This window comes from Girardinichthys multiradiatus, chromosome 19, assembly GCF_021462225.1.
Source record: "Girardinichthys multiradiatus isolate DD_20200921_A chromosome 19, DD_fGirMul_XY1, whole genome shotgun sequence".
Classification (NCBI taxonomy): Eukaryota; Metazoa; Chordata; class Actinopteri; order Cyprinodontiformes; family Goodeidae; genus Girardinichthys; species Girardinichthys multiradiatus.
Genome location: NC_061811.1, coordinates 20,207,999 through 20,226,055, shown reverse-complemented (window position 1 = coordinate 20,226,055; position 18,057 = coordinate 20,207,999). Strand labels below are relative to the sequence as shown.

Genomic DNA, 18,057 nt, shown 5'->3' with positions numbered 1-18,057 from the left:
AGACCCCTTGCTTTGCATGTTCGTAAGTCTGTGTGAAGGGAATTTTCTGATGCTGCTTTGTTGTTAAAAGGAGAGTTTCTTCAGCACGCAGCCCTTCTTAAATCAACATGTTTTTTCGGTTTGACAAAGTAAAATGTCTGTTTCAAACAGCTGCTTGTTTTAAAAAAAATAAAAATCTATGTGGGCGTAGCGCATGTCGTAGCGGTAGAGCGAACGAACCCAACAAAGGCCTCAGTTCTTGACGAAGCTTTCACCGGATTTGGGTCCCGGTTCGAGTCCCGACCCCGGGGACCTATCCTGTATGTCTTCCACCTGGCTCCACCCAACTTTCCATCTGGCCATTTTTTAAAAATAACAAAAAAAAATAAAGGCCATTAAAGCTGCATGCAAAGAAAAAAAAGGTTTACATTTTTGCATTTTCTCACAATTTTTTACAACTTTGTTTCTGTAGTGAGTTGTTTTTGGTATATTTATGGTGAACCCACCTTTTAATTTCGACCTTTCAGTTACAGAAACAAAATAATTTTTTTGTTTAGTGGCTGAGTGGCTTTCTCAAACTACTGAATGTTTTTGTGATCTTCCAAACAGTAGTTGTATAGTTAAAATAACTTTTAAAAACCTTAACTCCTTAATTGCGCCTAAGTTCATAGTTGACATTTTGCATTTGCACCAGCTCCATCTCTAAGGTGCAGTAAAGGAAGTTGAAATTTGGTTATGTAATATTTCCTTTCCCAGCACAGTATTTCTTTAGTGCAATTAATTAATTAACCAGTATTCTTTTTATTTCGCTTTCCATGAGTCAAATTTTCTGGTAAGCTTAAAGGTTTTGTATTTCTTCAAGCTTTGTGGAGGTATTTCAAAGGTTTTAGTTGAACTTGCTCTGCTTTTTTACTGTAAAACTCCACAATCTGGCCAAGGACCTGAGAGATGCATCGTCCTTCAGTTAACCTTCTGGTTTATGCCAAGTTTCCAGCTAATAGCTTATGGGAATAACATAGTTTATACTAAAGTAACATTTTATCAAAGAGAGAAACATATAAGATTTGAGATAATAATTACAAATACATATTTTTACAATGATAACACTTCTTAAAAAGACTACATATACAGGGGTTGAACAATGGAACTGAAACACTTGGTTTTAGACAACAATAATTTATTAGTATGGTGCAGGGCCTCCTTTGGCGGCCAATACAGCATCAATTCGTCGTGGGAATGACATATACAAGTCCTGCACAGTGGTCAGAGGGATTTTAAGCCATTCTTCTTGCAGGATAGTGGCCGGGTCACTACGTGATACTGGTGGAGGAAAACCTTTCCTGACTCGCTCCTCCAAAACACCCCAAAGTGGCTCAATAATATTTAGATCTGGTGACTGTGCAGGCCATGGGAGATGTTCAACTTCACTTTCATGTTCATCAAACCAATCTTTCACCAGTCTTGCTGTGTGTATTGGTGCACCGCCTTCAGGATACAATGTTTGAACCATTGGATGCACATGGTCCTCAAGAATGGTTCGGTAGTCCTTGGCAGTGACGCGCCCATCTAGCACAAGTATTGGGCCAAGGGAATGCCATGATATGGCAGCCCAAACCATCATTGCTCCACCCCCATGCTTCACTCTGGGCATGCAACAGTCTGGGTGGTACGCTTCTTTGGGGCTTCTCCACACGGTAACTCTCTAGGATGTGGGGAAAACAGTAAAGGTGGACTCATCAGAGAACAATACATGTTTCACATTGTCCACAGCCCCAGATTTGCGCTCCTTGCACCATTGAAACCGACGTTTGGCATTGGCATGAGTGACCAAAGGTTTGGCTATAGCAGCCCGGCCGTGTATATTGACCCTGTGGAGCTCCCGACGGACAGTTCTGGTGGAAACAGGAGAGTTGAGGTGCACATTTAATTCTGCCGTGATTTGGGCAGCCGTGGTTTTATGTTTTTTGGATACAATCTGGGATAGCACCTGAACATCCCTTTCAGACAGCTTCCTCTTACATCCACACTTAATCCTGTTGGATGTGGTTCGTCCTTCTTGGTGGTATGCTGACATTACTCTGGATACCGTGGCTCTTGATACATCACAAAGACTTGCTGTCTTGGTCACAGATGCGCCAGCAAGACGTGCACCAACAATTTGTCCTCTTTTGAACTCTGGTATGTCACCCATAATGTTGTGTGCATTTCAATATTTTGAGCTAAACTGTGCTCTTACCCTGCTAATTGAACCTTCACACTCTGCTCTTACTGGTGCAATGTGCAATCAATGAAGACTGGCTACCAGGCTGGTCCAATTTAGCCATAAAACCTCCCACACTAAAATGACAGGTGTTTCAGTTTCATTGTCCAACCCCTGTATATATATATATATATATATATATATATATATAAACTTTTTCTCCAGGGCTCGGAAGGTTTTCCTTCAGATTATAAATTTTGTGCTTGAAGTGGTTGATATATGGAAGATCTGCGTTATTTCATTTCTGTCAGAGGAGAGGCCACTGAGTTATGTTGCCAAAGGCCAAAGGTCTCCTCGTCCATTCTCAGAGGAACCACACAAAGCTGTTTAGCCCAGACAGCCCGCATCCAGACTCGTTTGCCCTCCAGGCTTTTGGAAATGATGAAGGCAATCAAAATGGAAATGTTCTGCTTTTGAAGCTACATTTAAATTCCCAAACAGTTCTTCTTGGCCTCATCTTTCACTTTCATCATGAATCACGGCTGCCCTCCTTCCATTGGAGCCTTTATTTGTTCCCACGCTGGTAAACACACTTCTCGTTTTTCTCCCTTACACACTCACAAAGCACACACGTAAACAAACAAACTGAGCTTCGTCACCATTCACCTGAGTCACAGAGGATAATCTCTCCATTTGATGAAGTCACAGGCAGCCCCGTCACTGTACGGCATGAGACTCTGCGTGTTTACATGTACACAGTCTACTGTAAATATGTCATGCAGTGGGTTGGATCGCTCAGAGGGTTCGAGTCAGGCAGCATGTCTGCACGATGACTCCAACATGTGTGGGTAGTGCTGAGACTGGTGTCACCAGTGGAGACGGCAGCAGAGACACTTCAGGGTGCCACTTGGGAGAGTTAAACACCATTATGTCTTGATTCTGAGTCCACCCACAGGAGGTTCAATTTAAGCATTTACAGAGAGTCTAAAAACACATCTTTGTAAGAAATACTGCACCTTCTCGTGATCAGTACAGTCATTGTTGTCCATGTTTTGGGAGACTAAACCAAGGATAATCTGGTTTTTACCAGGTCTTTAACCTTATATATTACACTCATTGTTTAACAAGGGCTACCCTATTTCTGGAAAGCTTTTAAAACCCGGCAGCAAAAACCTTTCATTTAGGTGTAGGGTTTTGCAACATGTTAATTCTTTTCTTTGTTAACCCTTCTGTTGTAGATTTGAAGTTATATTTAGGATCATTGATTCCGGTCTTGACCCCGTTTGGGTCAAGTTTAAGTTGCCTGATAGTTATCCAGGTCCTCTGGCTGGCTTCAGCCAAAGAATGCACTGAGGATTATTCAGTCATTTTATAAAGGTTTGAGCTCATCTGCTTCAGGCAAAATAACTGCATTAAAAGAGACTGATCGGGTCAGGTTAACTTGGTTGGTAAAGCTTGATGGCTTAAGTGCGTCTGGCAAATGTTGCCAATTTTCAGGGTACACTAAAAAGAGAAAGTCTATTGAGGTCAACAACTCTCCACCTCGTATTAAAGTGGAGAGTATTAAGGTATATATACAAAAATATGAATCCTATAATGTGAAAAATGATTTCACCTCATTTATTCAAAAACAGAAAAGCAACACATGTTCTTTCTGCTGCTAAATTAATGATCAGTGTGCTTCCAATAATGTTTGTTTTTAAACACAGACTTAAGCAAAAATATGGAAGAAAGACGCCATAAATTAAGTAGCTTTCAAGCGCTTAATGTGCAAATTATGCCTTTTTGCTGTTTTGCTTATAAACAGTAACACAGGGGGGATAATAAGCTTAATATCTGGTTATTTAGTTGGGCTACCTGCTAGGGGGGCCAACCTGCAACTAACTGATTAACAGACATGCTGCCTATAGCTTGCAAACTGTGCTTTTTAAAGAGCGTTTGAAGTGATAGGCAGCACTCCTTTAGTTTCCACAACATTATTTTTTTCCAAAGCAACAAAACTTACTTTTACTTTCTTTTCAGCAAGGGAAAAGGGTAGCACCCTTTATTTAGGGCTGTAAGAACCTTTCTTGAGATTTATATATTAAAGATTTTTTTTTATTTTTTTTTACGAATAGAACAAATGTATAACCTTCCGATGCTGGGACCCGGACTTGTTTCCACGTCACTCATTCAACAAGTCAGCGTTTCTATGATGACAGAATGAGGCCTGATGGGTGCAAGCACCTGACTGTAACTGCTGGTCTGTCCAGCCGCTGATAAACGCTTCCTAATGTTAAAAAGGCCCAGGTAGAGCACCTGTGAATAATGATGACTGTGTATCGCTGTCTGATGCACTAGAAATGGTGTGAACACGCTGAGAGGACAGGAATGAAGATGAGAATGAAAGTAGAGACGTGGACAGAAAATCGTTGTCAAAGCAACAGTGAACGGTCAGAAATAAACAGAACTGATGCTTTTTTTCATCATTGATAGTGATATGTTTCTTCCTGTAATTGAAAAAAAATTTAATATTGAGATAATTTATACACTGTTTTTTTGCACAAATGAAATAACAATGCGTTTTTTATAATACAGGTCCTTCTCAAAATATTAGCATATTGTGATAAAGTTCATTATTTTCCATAATGTCATGATGAAAATTTAACATTCATATATTTTAGATTCATTGCACACTAACTGAAATATTTCAGGTCTTTTATTGTCTTAATACGGATGATTTTGGCATACAGCTCATGAAAACCCAAAATTCCTATCTCACAAAATTAGCATATCATTAAAAGGGTCTCTAAACGAGCTATGAACCTAATCATCTGAATCAACGAGTTAACTCTAAACACCTGCAAAAGATTCATGAGGCCTTTAAAACTCCCAGCCTGGTTCATCACTCAAAACCCCAATCATGGGTAAGACTGCCGACCTGACTGCTGTCCAGAAGGCCACTATTGACACCCTCAAGCAAGAGGGTAAGACACAGAAAGACATTTCTGAACGAATAGGCTGTTCCCAGAGTGCTGTATCAAGGCACCTCAGTGGGAAGTCTGTGGGAAGGAAAAAGTGTGGCAGAAAACGCTGCACAACGAGAAGAGGTGACCTGACCCTGAGGAAGATTGTGGAGAAGGGCCGATTCCAGACCTTGGGGGACCTGCGGAAGCAGTGGACTGAGTCTGGAGTAGAAACATCCAGAGCCACCGTGCACAGGCGTGTGCAGGAAATGGGCTACAGGTGCCGCATTCCCCAGGTCAAGCCACTTTTGAACCAGAAACAACGGCAGAAGCGCCTGACCTGGGCTACAGAGAAGCAGCACTGGACTGTTGCTCAGTGGTCCAAAGTACTTTTTTCGGATGAAAGCAAATTCTGCATGTCATTCGGAAATCAAGGTGCCAGAGTCTGGAGGAAGACTGGGGAGAAGGAAATGCCAAAATGCCAGAAGTCCAGTGTCAAGTACCCACAGTCAGTGATGGTCTGGGTGCCGTGTCAGCTGCTGGTGTTGGTCCACTGTGTTTTATTAAGGGCAGGGTCAATGCAGCTAGCTATCAGGAGATTTTGGAGCACTTCATGCTTCCATCTGCTGAAAAGCTTTATGGAGATGAAGATTTCATTTTTCAGCAAGACTTGGCACCTGCTCACAGTGCCAAAACCACTGGTAAATGGTTTACTGACCATGGTATCACTGTGCTCAATTGGCCTGCCAACTCTCCTGACCTGAACCCCATAGAGAATCTGTGGGATATTGTGAAGAGAACGTTGAGAGACTCAAGACCCAACACTCTGGATGAGCTAAAGGCCGCTATCGAAGCATCCTGGGCCATCCTGGACCTCAGCAGTGCCACAGGCTGATTGCCTCCATGCCACGCCGCATTGAAGCAGTCATTTCTGCCAAAGGATTCCCGACCAAGTATTGAGTGCATAACTGTACATGATTATTTGAAGGTTGACGTTTTTTGTATTAAAAACACTTTTCTTTTATTGGTCGGATGAAATATGCTAATTTTGTGAGATAGGAATTTTGGGTTTTCATGAGCTGTATGCCAAAATCATCCGTATTAAGACAATAAAAGACCTGAAATATTTCAGTTAGTGTGCAATGAATCTAAAATATATTAATGTTAAATTTTCATCATGACATTATGGAAAATAATGAACTTTATCACAATATGCTAATATTTTGAGAAGGACCTGTATAACATATTGTTTTACTTCTATTTTTCAATAAGGGTGAGGACAAACATGAGAGTTTTTTTTTTTGGGTTTAACCTTTTTGAACCAGGTAATCTCCCTAAGAAATAAGGTCTTAGTTTCCAGACAGGCCTGTTTTAAACAGATGATAAATGATTATCTGTTTTTCGTAGCTCTTTCTTAGAAATCCGTGTATTGCTGCAAACTACCTTCTGACACAGTCATGTTTTAACATGAGCTGCCAATGGCGGGGACCTAATGTACATACCTGAAAAGAGAAATAACAGTCGTTTTCAAAATAAAAGCCAGAGTTTCACCATAAATTGTATTTAGATTTTTCTGTGGAATTAGTACTTTATGCCTGTTTAGATTCTGCAGGCCAGTCTAGAACATCAACCGAGCTAAATATGGCACTTTCGCCATGAAGGGTCCAAGTCTGCCCCAGGTTTCCCAGCATTGTATCCTACTTCTGAAAACCCACATTCAAAACAACTATTTAAACTGATAGAAATAGAAATATACATGAAACCTGCAGAACTGCAGAACTTCTCAAACCAGCATGAGTTGGTTTGAGAAGTTGCCATTGTAGAGTACAATCTAAAAAAATGATCTATAATACTGGTAATTTCTGATTTCTTTTTAGTTTTGTTTGTTTTTACTGAACAGCCCTAAATAGTCTGAAGTAAGGGTAAGGGCCCAGTTTGTCCATCGGTTTTTATTTTGTTCATTAAAATTGAAGCATTGTGGCTGCAGGAAATGAAAGGTCTGACTGATCAAATGGAAATGATCAATAGAGATGCCGAGGTTTTATATATAACATACTCACTAATCTTCCTCCCTTCACATACTTTAGAAATGTAAAAGTGACGAAATTCAATGTGCATCACATTTGATCCAATAGTTTCCAATGACACAAAAGAATGACAAGCGCACAGCCAACTATTCTGTGGCTCTGTCCGCATTTCCATCTGAATGATGTGCAGCTATTCTTAGCTATGTGGGAGGATAGATGGGCATCATTTAGGTTTTCATTTTGAAAAGCTTTTCTCCTCGTGGCTCTGAGCTATTTTCAATCGACTATTTGTTGGTGCACAGGCTAATGCTAATTATGATCACAAAGCCTATTGTAAATGGTGGCTCTGGAGTTCTTGAAAAAAGGATTTCAACAGTGAAAAAGTCCTCATGACATGCCCTGCTTTCCCTTTGAATAGAGCCTTGTTAATATTCACCTGACCACTATTATAGATAATATTTCAGTCTGAAATATAAAGTCGTTTTATTATCTTCTCATTAGCAGACCTTAATTTAAACATAATTTCTTTGTTCTGATCCAACCTGTTGGACGAAATTTTTTTCCCTTGACCCTGTTTGACATCGGTTACCTTTTTGGGGGTTTTTTTCCGCATAAAACAGCTGTGGTTTTGGCTCATGATAGCAAGGAGGAGCGTTTGGGAGGAGTGGCACCTTCCTTTAAACTCCCACAGCTTTTCTTTGGAATCATCTTGTGCAACTCTGTTTCTTGTATTTGTCATTAGCTGTGAAAAACATTTTTTGGACATGATGGGAAGAATTTCCTGGCCATGGTCAGCCGGTGTGATTGCATTAACAGGCTGATGCAACCTTTTTTTTCACCATTTTATGTTCTTCTGCAAGCATTCGCCATCCTTAAAATGTGGTGCAATGTTGCATAATGCTTGTGTTTTATTTCCTTTTAATCAACTCAGAGGTTGACCATAAATGAATGTCATATTTGAGAGCTGGATTAATTTGTTCTTGGTCCATCTTTATTGTATCTTGGGCAATTCTTAGATGTATACTTTCCTGTAAAAGATAATGTTTTAGTTGCAATCATAGCATTAGCTTGTAAGAAGGAAATGTTATGCTAAATGGAAACAGCTTTAAATTAATAGATTGAGATTGCTGGAACATTTTTAATATTTATATATTTATATTTTTGTTATTTTGATTTTGATCAATACTTTTGTTGGCTTTGAAGTTTTATTTTGGACTTGTTTTTAAATCCTTTTTAGTACTGTTCCTGGAGCATGACAGTATAAAAAACCATAAATGCAGAGTGAAAAACAAAACACGAAATCTCAGGTTTCAAAACCTGCTTCTAGCAGACGATCTACAATTCATGTCTTTAAGAAACAGGGGGGGGGGGGTATGTGAGAAAGACCCGACACACCAAACATGAGATGTCTTCTCTATCTCTATGGTTCATTTCCTTGGGTTAGCAGTGTTCCTATACTGTCTGGAAACATAGAATTTGATGAAAGTGTTTTCCAGGTCTGGATGAGCTTGGAAAAAAATAGAGTGGAGAAGTAGTTGTTTCCAAACATTAGTCCCTGCTCCCTTTGTCCATCCTTTCATCCATCTTTTTGTAAATGTTTTATTCATCCTTGCAGTAGTTTAGAGGCGTTTTGTATTTATTCTTGGCCTCCATTATCCATAGGTTATAGTTATGCTCAGAAACCAGTGAAAGGCAGTTGAATCCTAAAGAAAAAGTTTGATAAACTTGCCCGGTATATCTATTTATAAACAGATTCTTCAGCCTATATTTTCAACAGATGAAAAAATTTCTACTCCTTCTGTGACTTCCCTGCTGTCATGAAGACTAAAATAAAATGGAAAATTATGGAAGAACCCTTTCCATCCCTCTATTTGTCTGTAAATGAGCATTTAAAGCATTAAAGCAGTTTCCTGAGACCTTTAACCCATCCTCGGGGTATTCCCTCAGTTTTTGCCCCAGATCAGAAAGAAACGAGGGAGTCGCTTCGGCAGTGGGTTAGTCACCAGGGAGCTGCAGCAGCAGATTTCCTGATTAAACAAGTATGCGCTAATCACTAATGGAGCTGTGCTCCAGGATTAAATCAGAGGGACGTCAAAATAATAACTGAAGGAGAATGAGGAGAATGCCATGGGCTTGACTTGCTCTTTTTTAAATTGGAATTCCTCAGTTTCAGGTAGACTGCAGCAAATGTTAACACGCTTCATTTTTGGATCTGTTTTGCTGCGCAGTGAACGCTCACTCCTATAATGTCAAGCACAGTCACGCACAGTCTTGAATTGCTCCTGGAGCCACAAATGTCTAAAAATAGAGCCCGCATTATATGTGATATTTAACATAAAGTAAAAATGAGAACGACTGCTAACTGTTGCTTCTGTTTTCTTCTTCACCAGCGCTTTGGGAGGCTCCTCCGCACTTCACATCCCAGCGTTCCCCAGCGGAGGATGCCTAATTGATTACGTCCCTCAAGTGTGTCAGCTACTCACCAACAAGGTAAGAATGTGTGCTGCTCATGTTCTTTGCATGTGAACAAGGACCCTTTATGTGGCTGCTTTCAGGTATGTGTGTGTGCATGCACGTGTGTCGGCCCGATGCAGCGTGGGTGTACTGGCCAGCCTCCATGGGCTGTCTGAGTGCTCTTTGGCCTCCGCAGGTTGACAAGCAGATATGCAGCGTGAACGCGGTGTAATGCCATTTCCTCCAAGGCAGAATGCCCATCCCCCTCCATCCCTCTCACATACATAGTCTCCATCTCTTCCTGTTACAGTCTGACCAGCAGGAGCAAGAGAGAAACGATGCATCCAACTGCCTTCTGGTTTTTCAAGTCAGAGCCGCTCCCTTTGAAAAAGACGAGTTCTGTTCAGAACATCTCGTTCTTTATTTAAAAGCAAGCACCAAATGTTCAGTGCAACACGGCTTGACAACATTACTCTGTTGCTTCCAGGTCTGCTGTGTTGAAGTGGTTTAGCTGGATCATTCTGAACCTGCAAATTACCGATTCTGCAGAGAACACCCTAATTAAAACAAGACCACAGAAAATGTTACTACATTCAAACAAAGCAATAGTATAAATAATGAGACTGTAATCTTCTATCTAACCCGAAATAAATTACAACAGTGATATATTACATCTTGCTTTTTGGAGAGGCAAACAAAACATGTTTAAGGATGTTTTCTGCATCAGTTTTCTGTTTTGTTTAATCTGAAACAGAAATATTGACATATTCTGGAGATTATCCAACATTCTAAAGATTTCACCTCTGTTAGTATTTAGCCATCGTCGACCATGTTCACATTATGTTAATGATATCTGTGCCAGTTCTGAACAGGCACACTTTGACTCTATTATGCTTCATCTAAGGTTCTGTAAACTGTGTGGTAGCTCAAAACATTTTGAGTTGTCTCCACTTACAGGCTGTGTTTTTTTTATAAACTGTAAAAATATTAACAAAGGTTTTCAAAGAATGTAAAAAAATGTGAATTAAGCCGTTAAAATTACACTAACCTCCCCCAAAACCTGATACAAACTGTATCCCCCCATTGTGAAAAGGAAAGAGAACGATGCAGAGGTTACAACATTTCTTACAAATAAAAATATTTTCCATGTGGCATGCATTTATATTTATCTCCATTTGATAGGCCTAAATACATTCCAGTGTACCCAGAAAAAGTCACCCAGTGATCAACTATGTGTACTGTAAACTATGTGCATTCAAACAACCCATGGTAACTCTGGAGGAGCTGCAGAGAGCTCAGGCAGATGAATCTGGCTATACTGCTATTAGATGTGCACTCCACAAATCTAGCTTTCATAGAAGAGTGTTAGGAAGAAACCCCTGGTTGGGATAATGCCGTAAGACGTCCTGTTTGGAGTTTGCCACAAGCCATGTAGGAGACGCAGAAAACATGTGAAAGAAGATGCTCTGGTCAGATGAGACCAAACTTTTTGGTCTACTTGTGAAACACTGTGTGCATTGGAAAACTAACACTACAAATCACCCTGAAAACACTATGCCCACAGTCAAACAATGGTGGTGTCAGCATCATGCTGTGGAAATGCCCTTTATCACCATAACAAGGAAGCGAGTCAGATTGGATAATGAAATGTCAGAATAGAAATATCGGTAATAGCTGGAAGAAAATCTACTAGAGGCTCCAAAAAACTTTACCTTCCAGCAGGTCAACGACCTCACATAGAGCCAGAGATACAATGGAATGGTCCAGTCAAAGTCCAGGCCTAAGTCCATTTGAGAATCTGTGGCAATACCTGAAAATCCAAAACTTTTACAAGAAACTGCATTTATAGTCTTCAGGTCTGGAAAGAAATTGTACGTTTTTCAGCTCAAATCAAAAACACCCTGAAGAAGAAGAAAAAAAAACATATTCCTAGTTTTACACAAAACCTTTGACAGTTTTCACACTACACCACCACATTGTGCTTTAACTTTGATTCTTTGAACATAATCATATTTTCAGCTACGGCGGGTGAAATAAGTAACACGTCGACATTTTCCTCGGGTTAAATGTTTTTAATCGGGCCAATAAAAAAATTCAAGTCAGACATCGGCAACATCCCGACTAAACCACACACACAAAGAAATCAAAGTTAATTAATGTGTAAAAAATAACACATGAAAGAAAAGGGATGGGTAGAAAGGCACAGAAAGCCAAGCTATGACCTGAAGTTGTCATTACGAAGAAAGGCTTTTCCACAAAGTATTGAACACATTTCTGTAAATGTGTTCAATATTTATTCCTTGTGTCATTTTTTTACCCATAAATTCATTTGTGGACCAATTAGAGTTGTATTGTTTTCCTTGTGTGTGTAAATAACTGGTTGTCCCTAACATCTGGTGTGAATTTTATGTCAGTGGCCCCATTAGAAATATTTAAACTGAGAAAAACGTGGATGTGTTCAATACTTATATCACCTGCTGTACTTCGACTCTAAGAGATGTGAAAGTTGGAATAATTTCAAATTCGATTTTTAAAATGAACTAACTCAGAAAAAGCATCAGAATGAAGCTGAGTAAATGTTTGGTTTGACCAACTATTACCTCTGCCCTCCGAGTTAATGGCGATGGTACAACATGGCACAACATATGGATCGTTAGGATGATTAATCCATACAGCCACTTCCTAACTGTTAGAAAAGAGCCACAAGCATTGCTGGCACTCTTCTGAGAATACCATGACTCATTCGTGATTAACGATATTTCTCATATGTGGATCGCATCCTTAAAATTTAATGAATCATCTTGTCAGAGAATGACTTTTAGTAACTTTTAGCCATAAAGATGGAATAGTACAGGTCCTTCTCAAAATATTAGCATATTGTGATAAAGTTCATTATTTTCCATAATGTCATGATGAAAATTTAACATTCATATATTTTAGATTCATTGCACACTAACTGAAATATTTCAGGTCTTTTATTGTCTTAATACGGATGATTGTGGCATACAGCTCATGAAAACCCAAAATTCCTATCTCACAAAATTAGCATATTTCATCCGACCAATAAAAGAAAAGTGTTTTTAATGCAAAAAACGTCAACCTTCAAATAATCATGTACAGTTATGCACTCAATACTTGGTCGGGAATCGTTTTGCAGAAATGACTGCTTCAATGCGGCGTGGCATGGAGGCAATCAGCCTGTAGCACTGCTGAGGTCTTATGGAGGCCCAGGATGCTTCGATAGCGGCCTTTAGCTCATCCAGAGTGTTGGGTCTTGAGTCTCTCAATGTTCTCTTCACAATATCCCACAGATTCTCTATGGGGTTCAGGTCAGGAGAGTTGGCAGGCCAATTGAGCACAGTGATACCATGGTCAGTAAACCATTTACCAGTGGTTTTGGCACTGTGAGCAGGTGCCAAGTCTTGCTGAAAAATGAAATCTTCATCTCCATAAAGCTTTTCAGCAGATGGAAGCATGAAGTGCTCCAAAATCTCCTGATAGCTAGCTGCATTGACCCTGCCCTTGATAAAACACAGTGGACCAACACCAGCAGCTGACACGGCACCCCAGACCATCACTGACTGTGGGTACTTGACACTGGACTTCTGGCATTTTGGCATTTCCTTCTCCCCAGTCTTCCTCCAGACTCTGGCACCTTGATTTCAGAATGACATGCAGAATTTGCTTTCATCCGAAAAAAGTACTTTGGACCACTGAGCAACAGTCCAGTGCTGCTTCTCTGTAGCCCAGGTCAGGCGCTTCTGCCGCTGTTTCTGGTTCAAAAGTGGCTTGACCTGGGGAATGCGGCACCTGTAGCCCATTTCCTGCACACGCCTGTGCACGGTGGCTCTGGATGTTTCTACTCCAGACTCAGTCCACTGCTTCCGCAGGTCCCCCAAGGTCTGGAATCGGCCCTTCTCCACAATCTTCCTCAGGGTCCGGTCACCTCTTCTCCTTGTGCACCGTTTTCTGCCACACTTTTTCCTTCCCACAGACTTCCCACTGAGGTGCCTTGATACAGCACTCTGGGAACAGCCTATTCGTTCAGAAATGTCTTTCTCTGTCTTACCCTCTTGCTTGAGGGTGTCAATAGTGGCCTTCTGGACAGCAGTCAGGTCGGCAGTCTTACCCATGATTGGGGTTTTGAGTGATGAACCAGGCAGGGAGTTTTAAAGGCCTCAGGAATCTTTTGCAGGTGTTTAGAGTTAACTCGTTGATTCAGATGATTAGGTTCATAGCTCGTTTAGAGACCCTTTTAATGATATGCTAATTTTGTGAGATAGGAATTTTGGGTTTTCATGAGCTGTATGCCAAAATCATCCGTATTAAGACAATAAAAGACCTGAAATATTTCAGTTAGTGTGCAATGAATCTAAAATATATGAATGTTAAATTTTCATCATGACATTATGGAAAATAATGAACTTTATCACAATATGCTAATATTTTGAGAAGGACCTGTATGCCTGTGTTTATTAAGTTAACAAATCTACAGAGGCCTCAGTCTGCTGGCTCTTCCTTTTGAGCTCTTTTGTTTGCAGCTGATTATCTGTAGCACGTATCCTGTTTTGAAGCAAGATCTCATCTCTGTGAGCCCATTTTTTATTTTATGTTTTAGAAATTAATGTTGCTACTTAAATAGGCTTGTTTTTGTTGCATTTCTTTGGCATATAGACTGTGGGAATGTTGGTATTTCACAAGGTTGCTACACAGCCTGGAAATGTCTGTGATTTCATCTTTTGTCTTTTTCTGTCTATCCAGACCTGGAAAATCTTTAGAGTATGAAAAATATTTGTTTTCCAGACTTAATTTCCATTACAAAAGTATAGAGGTTTTCTCTTTGTCTTTCCTTCCCTTTATTTTTATTTTCTCTTTCCTATCCTTCTTTCATTTATTTTCTCATACTTTTGTCCTTCATGTTTTCTTCTTTGCTTTTTCTCTTCAATCTTCTCTTCCTTCTTTCCATTTTCTCCTTCCTTCTTTCTTCCTTCTTTGCATCCACTCTTCCTTCCTTTTTTCCTTAAATCCACTCCATCCATCCTCCTTTTTTTCTTATTTTATTTCCTAAATTCTGTTAATTTTTCCCTTCCTTACTTCCTTCTAGCTTAATTTTCCTTTTTCATTCCTCCTTCTCTTGTTCACATTCTTTCCTGTTTTTCCTTCTTCCTTCCTCCATTTCTTCCATGTTTCTTCATTTTCTATTTTTCTATTCACTTCTTCTTTTACCTCCTTGTGTTTTTTGGAGGTTTTGTGTTTAAAGCCTGAAGACTGATAAAAATATCTGCAGTAAATTTCTAGTTAAGGTTTGGATTTATACAATCGACCAAAGGTAGACTGAGAACTCTGCTAATGATTCTGGAAAGGTGCAGAGTGAAGGATTTGGAACAACTGGATCACACACACAAAATGTAAAGCTTTTTTAGCTAGTTTCTCTCTCAGGTTACGTGGCCCATATAACCTTTAAGATACAGTGAATGCTGCATGATTGAAGGTACAATATTTCATTTAAGATAAGCTCTGCCACACATGATCGTGAATATATCAAATATGTTCTTTTGGGTATTCATTAAAATATAAAATATATTTAAAAACCCAGAGAGCAAAGTGTACCGGAGTCAAATTCCTTGTTTGTATGTACGAACTTGGCAATAAAGCTAATTCTGATTCTGATTATTTCTCCACACTCTATACATAGGGCATGCTTAGACAACCAAACAGCCTTCATCTTTATAAAATCAGATAAAAGATCCGTCACACTTTATGATACAAAGGCCAGGGGTAGGTGTGAATGTGCAACAGCAGTAAGCACTACCCGCGTTATTGCATAATCCTCCCTGCAGCCACACGCAAACACAAAACTGGATGCACAGCCGAGCAGCCATGAGCGCAGGCAGGTCTAAATACCTGCAAAACATGCTCACCTATGTTGCATCACCCGAAGCTCCAGGCACCCAATGGGAGCTGAAGGTACCCTGACAGCAGCGGGGGTGTGCAGGAAGTCCATTCTAACCATAAAAGTTCAGTGATCCACAGTTCCTTTGAAACACACATGCACGCTGAAAGTGTAATTAAATAAACACACACTGAGTATGTGGCCTTGCAGTTTTTCAGAAAGCTGCACAGCCGCCTCCACCGTTCCATGTAATCACAATTGAACAGAAGCCTGAGTCACAATGGACGTCTGTGTTTGAGAGTTCTTCAAGAGAGGAGGCCATTTAAACACGCAACTATGTGTCTTTGTGTGTGTGTGTCATATATTTGTACTATTACAAAACAGTATCATTCATACATGAAGGGTGAGTAATCGAAAAATGTGCAGCATACACTGAACAAAATGATGAAACATCCTGGCCGGTATGCTATACACACTGTATAAATGTCTGTCAAGTAGATGTTGTGGGTTTTCAACTGGAGTTTTCTGTTAAGATTGAAATGAGAGGGATGATTGTGGATACATACATACATGACTGCAGATTGAAGTATTAAAAAGCTATGTCAATTCATTTTAAATTATCAGGAATTAGTCTCTTACTATTTTAACCAGTCTTATGTAATTAGGCTGAAAAAATATTCATACATCTGACAGATTTAGATTTAAAATTTTCATTTAACCAGTATATATATATTATTTTGTTCGGATGAGACAGGCCTCCCTCTAAAGAATAAAAATCAACGTAAAAGCCTTTTTTGTTTAAACCATTCTCAGTGATCAGTGACCCTTTTTTTCTAATAGCTCACCAGCTTTTTGCACATTTTCACTTGCCATCACCCTAATCTTCAGCTCCCTCCACAGATTATTGTTCAGATTCAAGTCAGGGCTCTGGGTGGTCCACTCCAAAACTGTAATATAACTTCAAGTCAAAAGAAACATGTTGGTAAAATTAAAAGATCACTTTAAAGCTAAATCTCTCAGGGGTATGAATAAGTTTGGGTCTAAATGTATCTACTGAAGGATGAATTCTATTTAATCAGGGAGCTATCCTGTCACATAATTTAAACGTGGAATGGGGAGATTTGTATATTTACTCAAATTTAGCAATTATTGCTTATGTTTATATTTTATTTACTATAAAAAAAATAGGGAATTAACAAAGACTTTGTAAAATTGACATATAAGGAGTAATCTGATCTTTATAAATGCGAGAACACCTGCTCCACCTGCGCCTGTGGCTGCCTTGTTTCTGCTCATAATTTTGCTTGGTTCTGTTCAGGTTCAGTATGTCATACAAGGTTATCACAAGAGGAGGGAGTACATCGCTGCTTTTCTCAGCCACTTTGGAATGTGAGTGAGCTTTCCAGATCCATATCAGCAGTCAATAATACATTTGAAACAACAATATAAACAGTGTGTTGTGTTTCAGGGGGGTGGTGGAGTACGATGCAGAGGGATTCACTAAACTCACTCTACTCCTCATGTGGAAAGACTTCTGCTTCCTAGTGCATGGTAGGAGAGTCGCAGCCTGAATGATTGTGTTAGGCTCGATTCTCTTTTTGTTTTCTCCTAATATTTATCCCCTTGTTTTTTCTCTGCACCGCGTAGTGGATCTCCCGCTGTACTTCCCCAGGGATCAGCCCACCCTCACCTTCCAGTCTGTGTATCACTTCACCAACAGCGGACAGCTCTATTCTCAGGTGCAGACATCATATCCCTATAGCCCACGCTGGGACGGAAACGAGATGGCCAAAAGGGCAAAGTATGTAAAATCTGCTGCATAAGGTCCTACTGTACATGTTACTGGTTGTACTGAGGAAGAGCACACCTAAGACTTCAATCTTGATCTCTCTTTCAGAGCGTACTTCAAGAGTTTCATTCCTCAGTTCCAGGAAGGAGCCTTTGCCAATGGGAAACTGTAGCTCTTCTCTCGTTTTATGACATGTGCTGGAGTTTGTCTGGGTGTTTTTACTCTTCTGTACCTGTTTTTTGTCTGCATAGACATTGAATCTCACGTTATTCTCACTGACCTGATGGGAGAAGTCACCTTCCTGTAGAATGTTTTCTAGGTGTCATGAAGATTCATCGTAAGTGTTGACAGCTGAGTAAAAAGCCTTCACTCTTAAAGCCCCTACATAAATACTATTTCTTACAATAACTACTGTTTTGTGTATGATGTCTGGAAACTCCATGCACTGATTTCCTATTTGCTTTAAAAAGAGCTGAAAGAACAAGCCTATTTTCCTTACTTTGATCACATTTTTGTCAATTTGTGTTTAGCTGTTGATATTAAAATTCTTCAGAACTTTATTTGCTTAAATGTTGCATTTCTTAAATGATCTATGAAGTCTTTTACTGACATGTTGAAAACTTTGAGTTATTCCCAAATATGTTTTTATTTAAAATTTTTATTTTAATAAAACGTGTTTCTCCAGACATTGAATATCCTGACATTTGCATAGAATAGATATTTGATTTAAAAAAAAAACACTTTATAGTAGAAAGATTTTAGGAAAATCA

The 18,057-nt window shown here is 39.6% G+C and overlaps 1 protein-coding gene across 1 annotated transcript in view; it reads left to right on the top strand.

Annotated features, from left to right (window-relative positions):
- babam2 (BRISC and BRCA1 A complex member 2) overlaps window positions 1-17,847 on the top strand; it is a 107,193-nt gene extending 89,346 nt beyond the window's left edge. The window contains exons 8-12 of the mRNA XM_047345094.1: window positions 9,542-9,641; window positions 16,817-16,887; window positions 16,967-17,049; window positions 17,146-17,299; window positions 17,396-17,847. Coding sequence (XP_047201050.1) covers window positions 9,542-9,641; window positions 16,817-16,887; window positions 16,967-17,049; window positions 17,146-17,299; window positions 17,396-17,459 — 472 coding nt within the window. The 3' untranslated portion in view covers window positions 17,460-17,847. The remainder of the gene's footprint in view (window positions 1-9,541; window positions 9,642-16,816; window positions 16,888-16,966; window positions 17,050-17,145; window positions 17,300-17,395) is intronic.
- The last annotated feature ends 210 nt before the right edge of the window (window positions 17,848-18,057 follow it).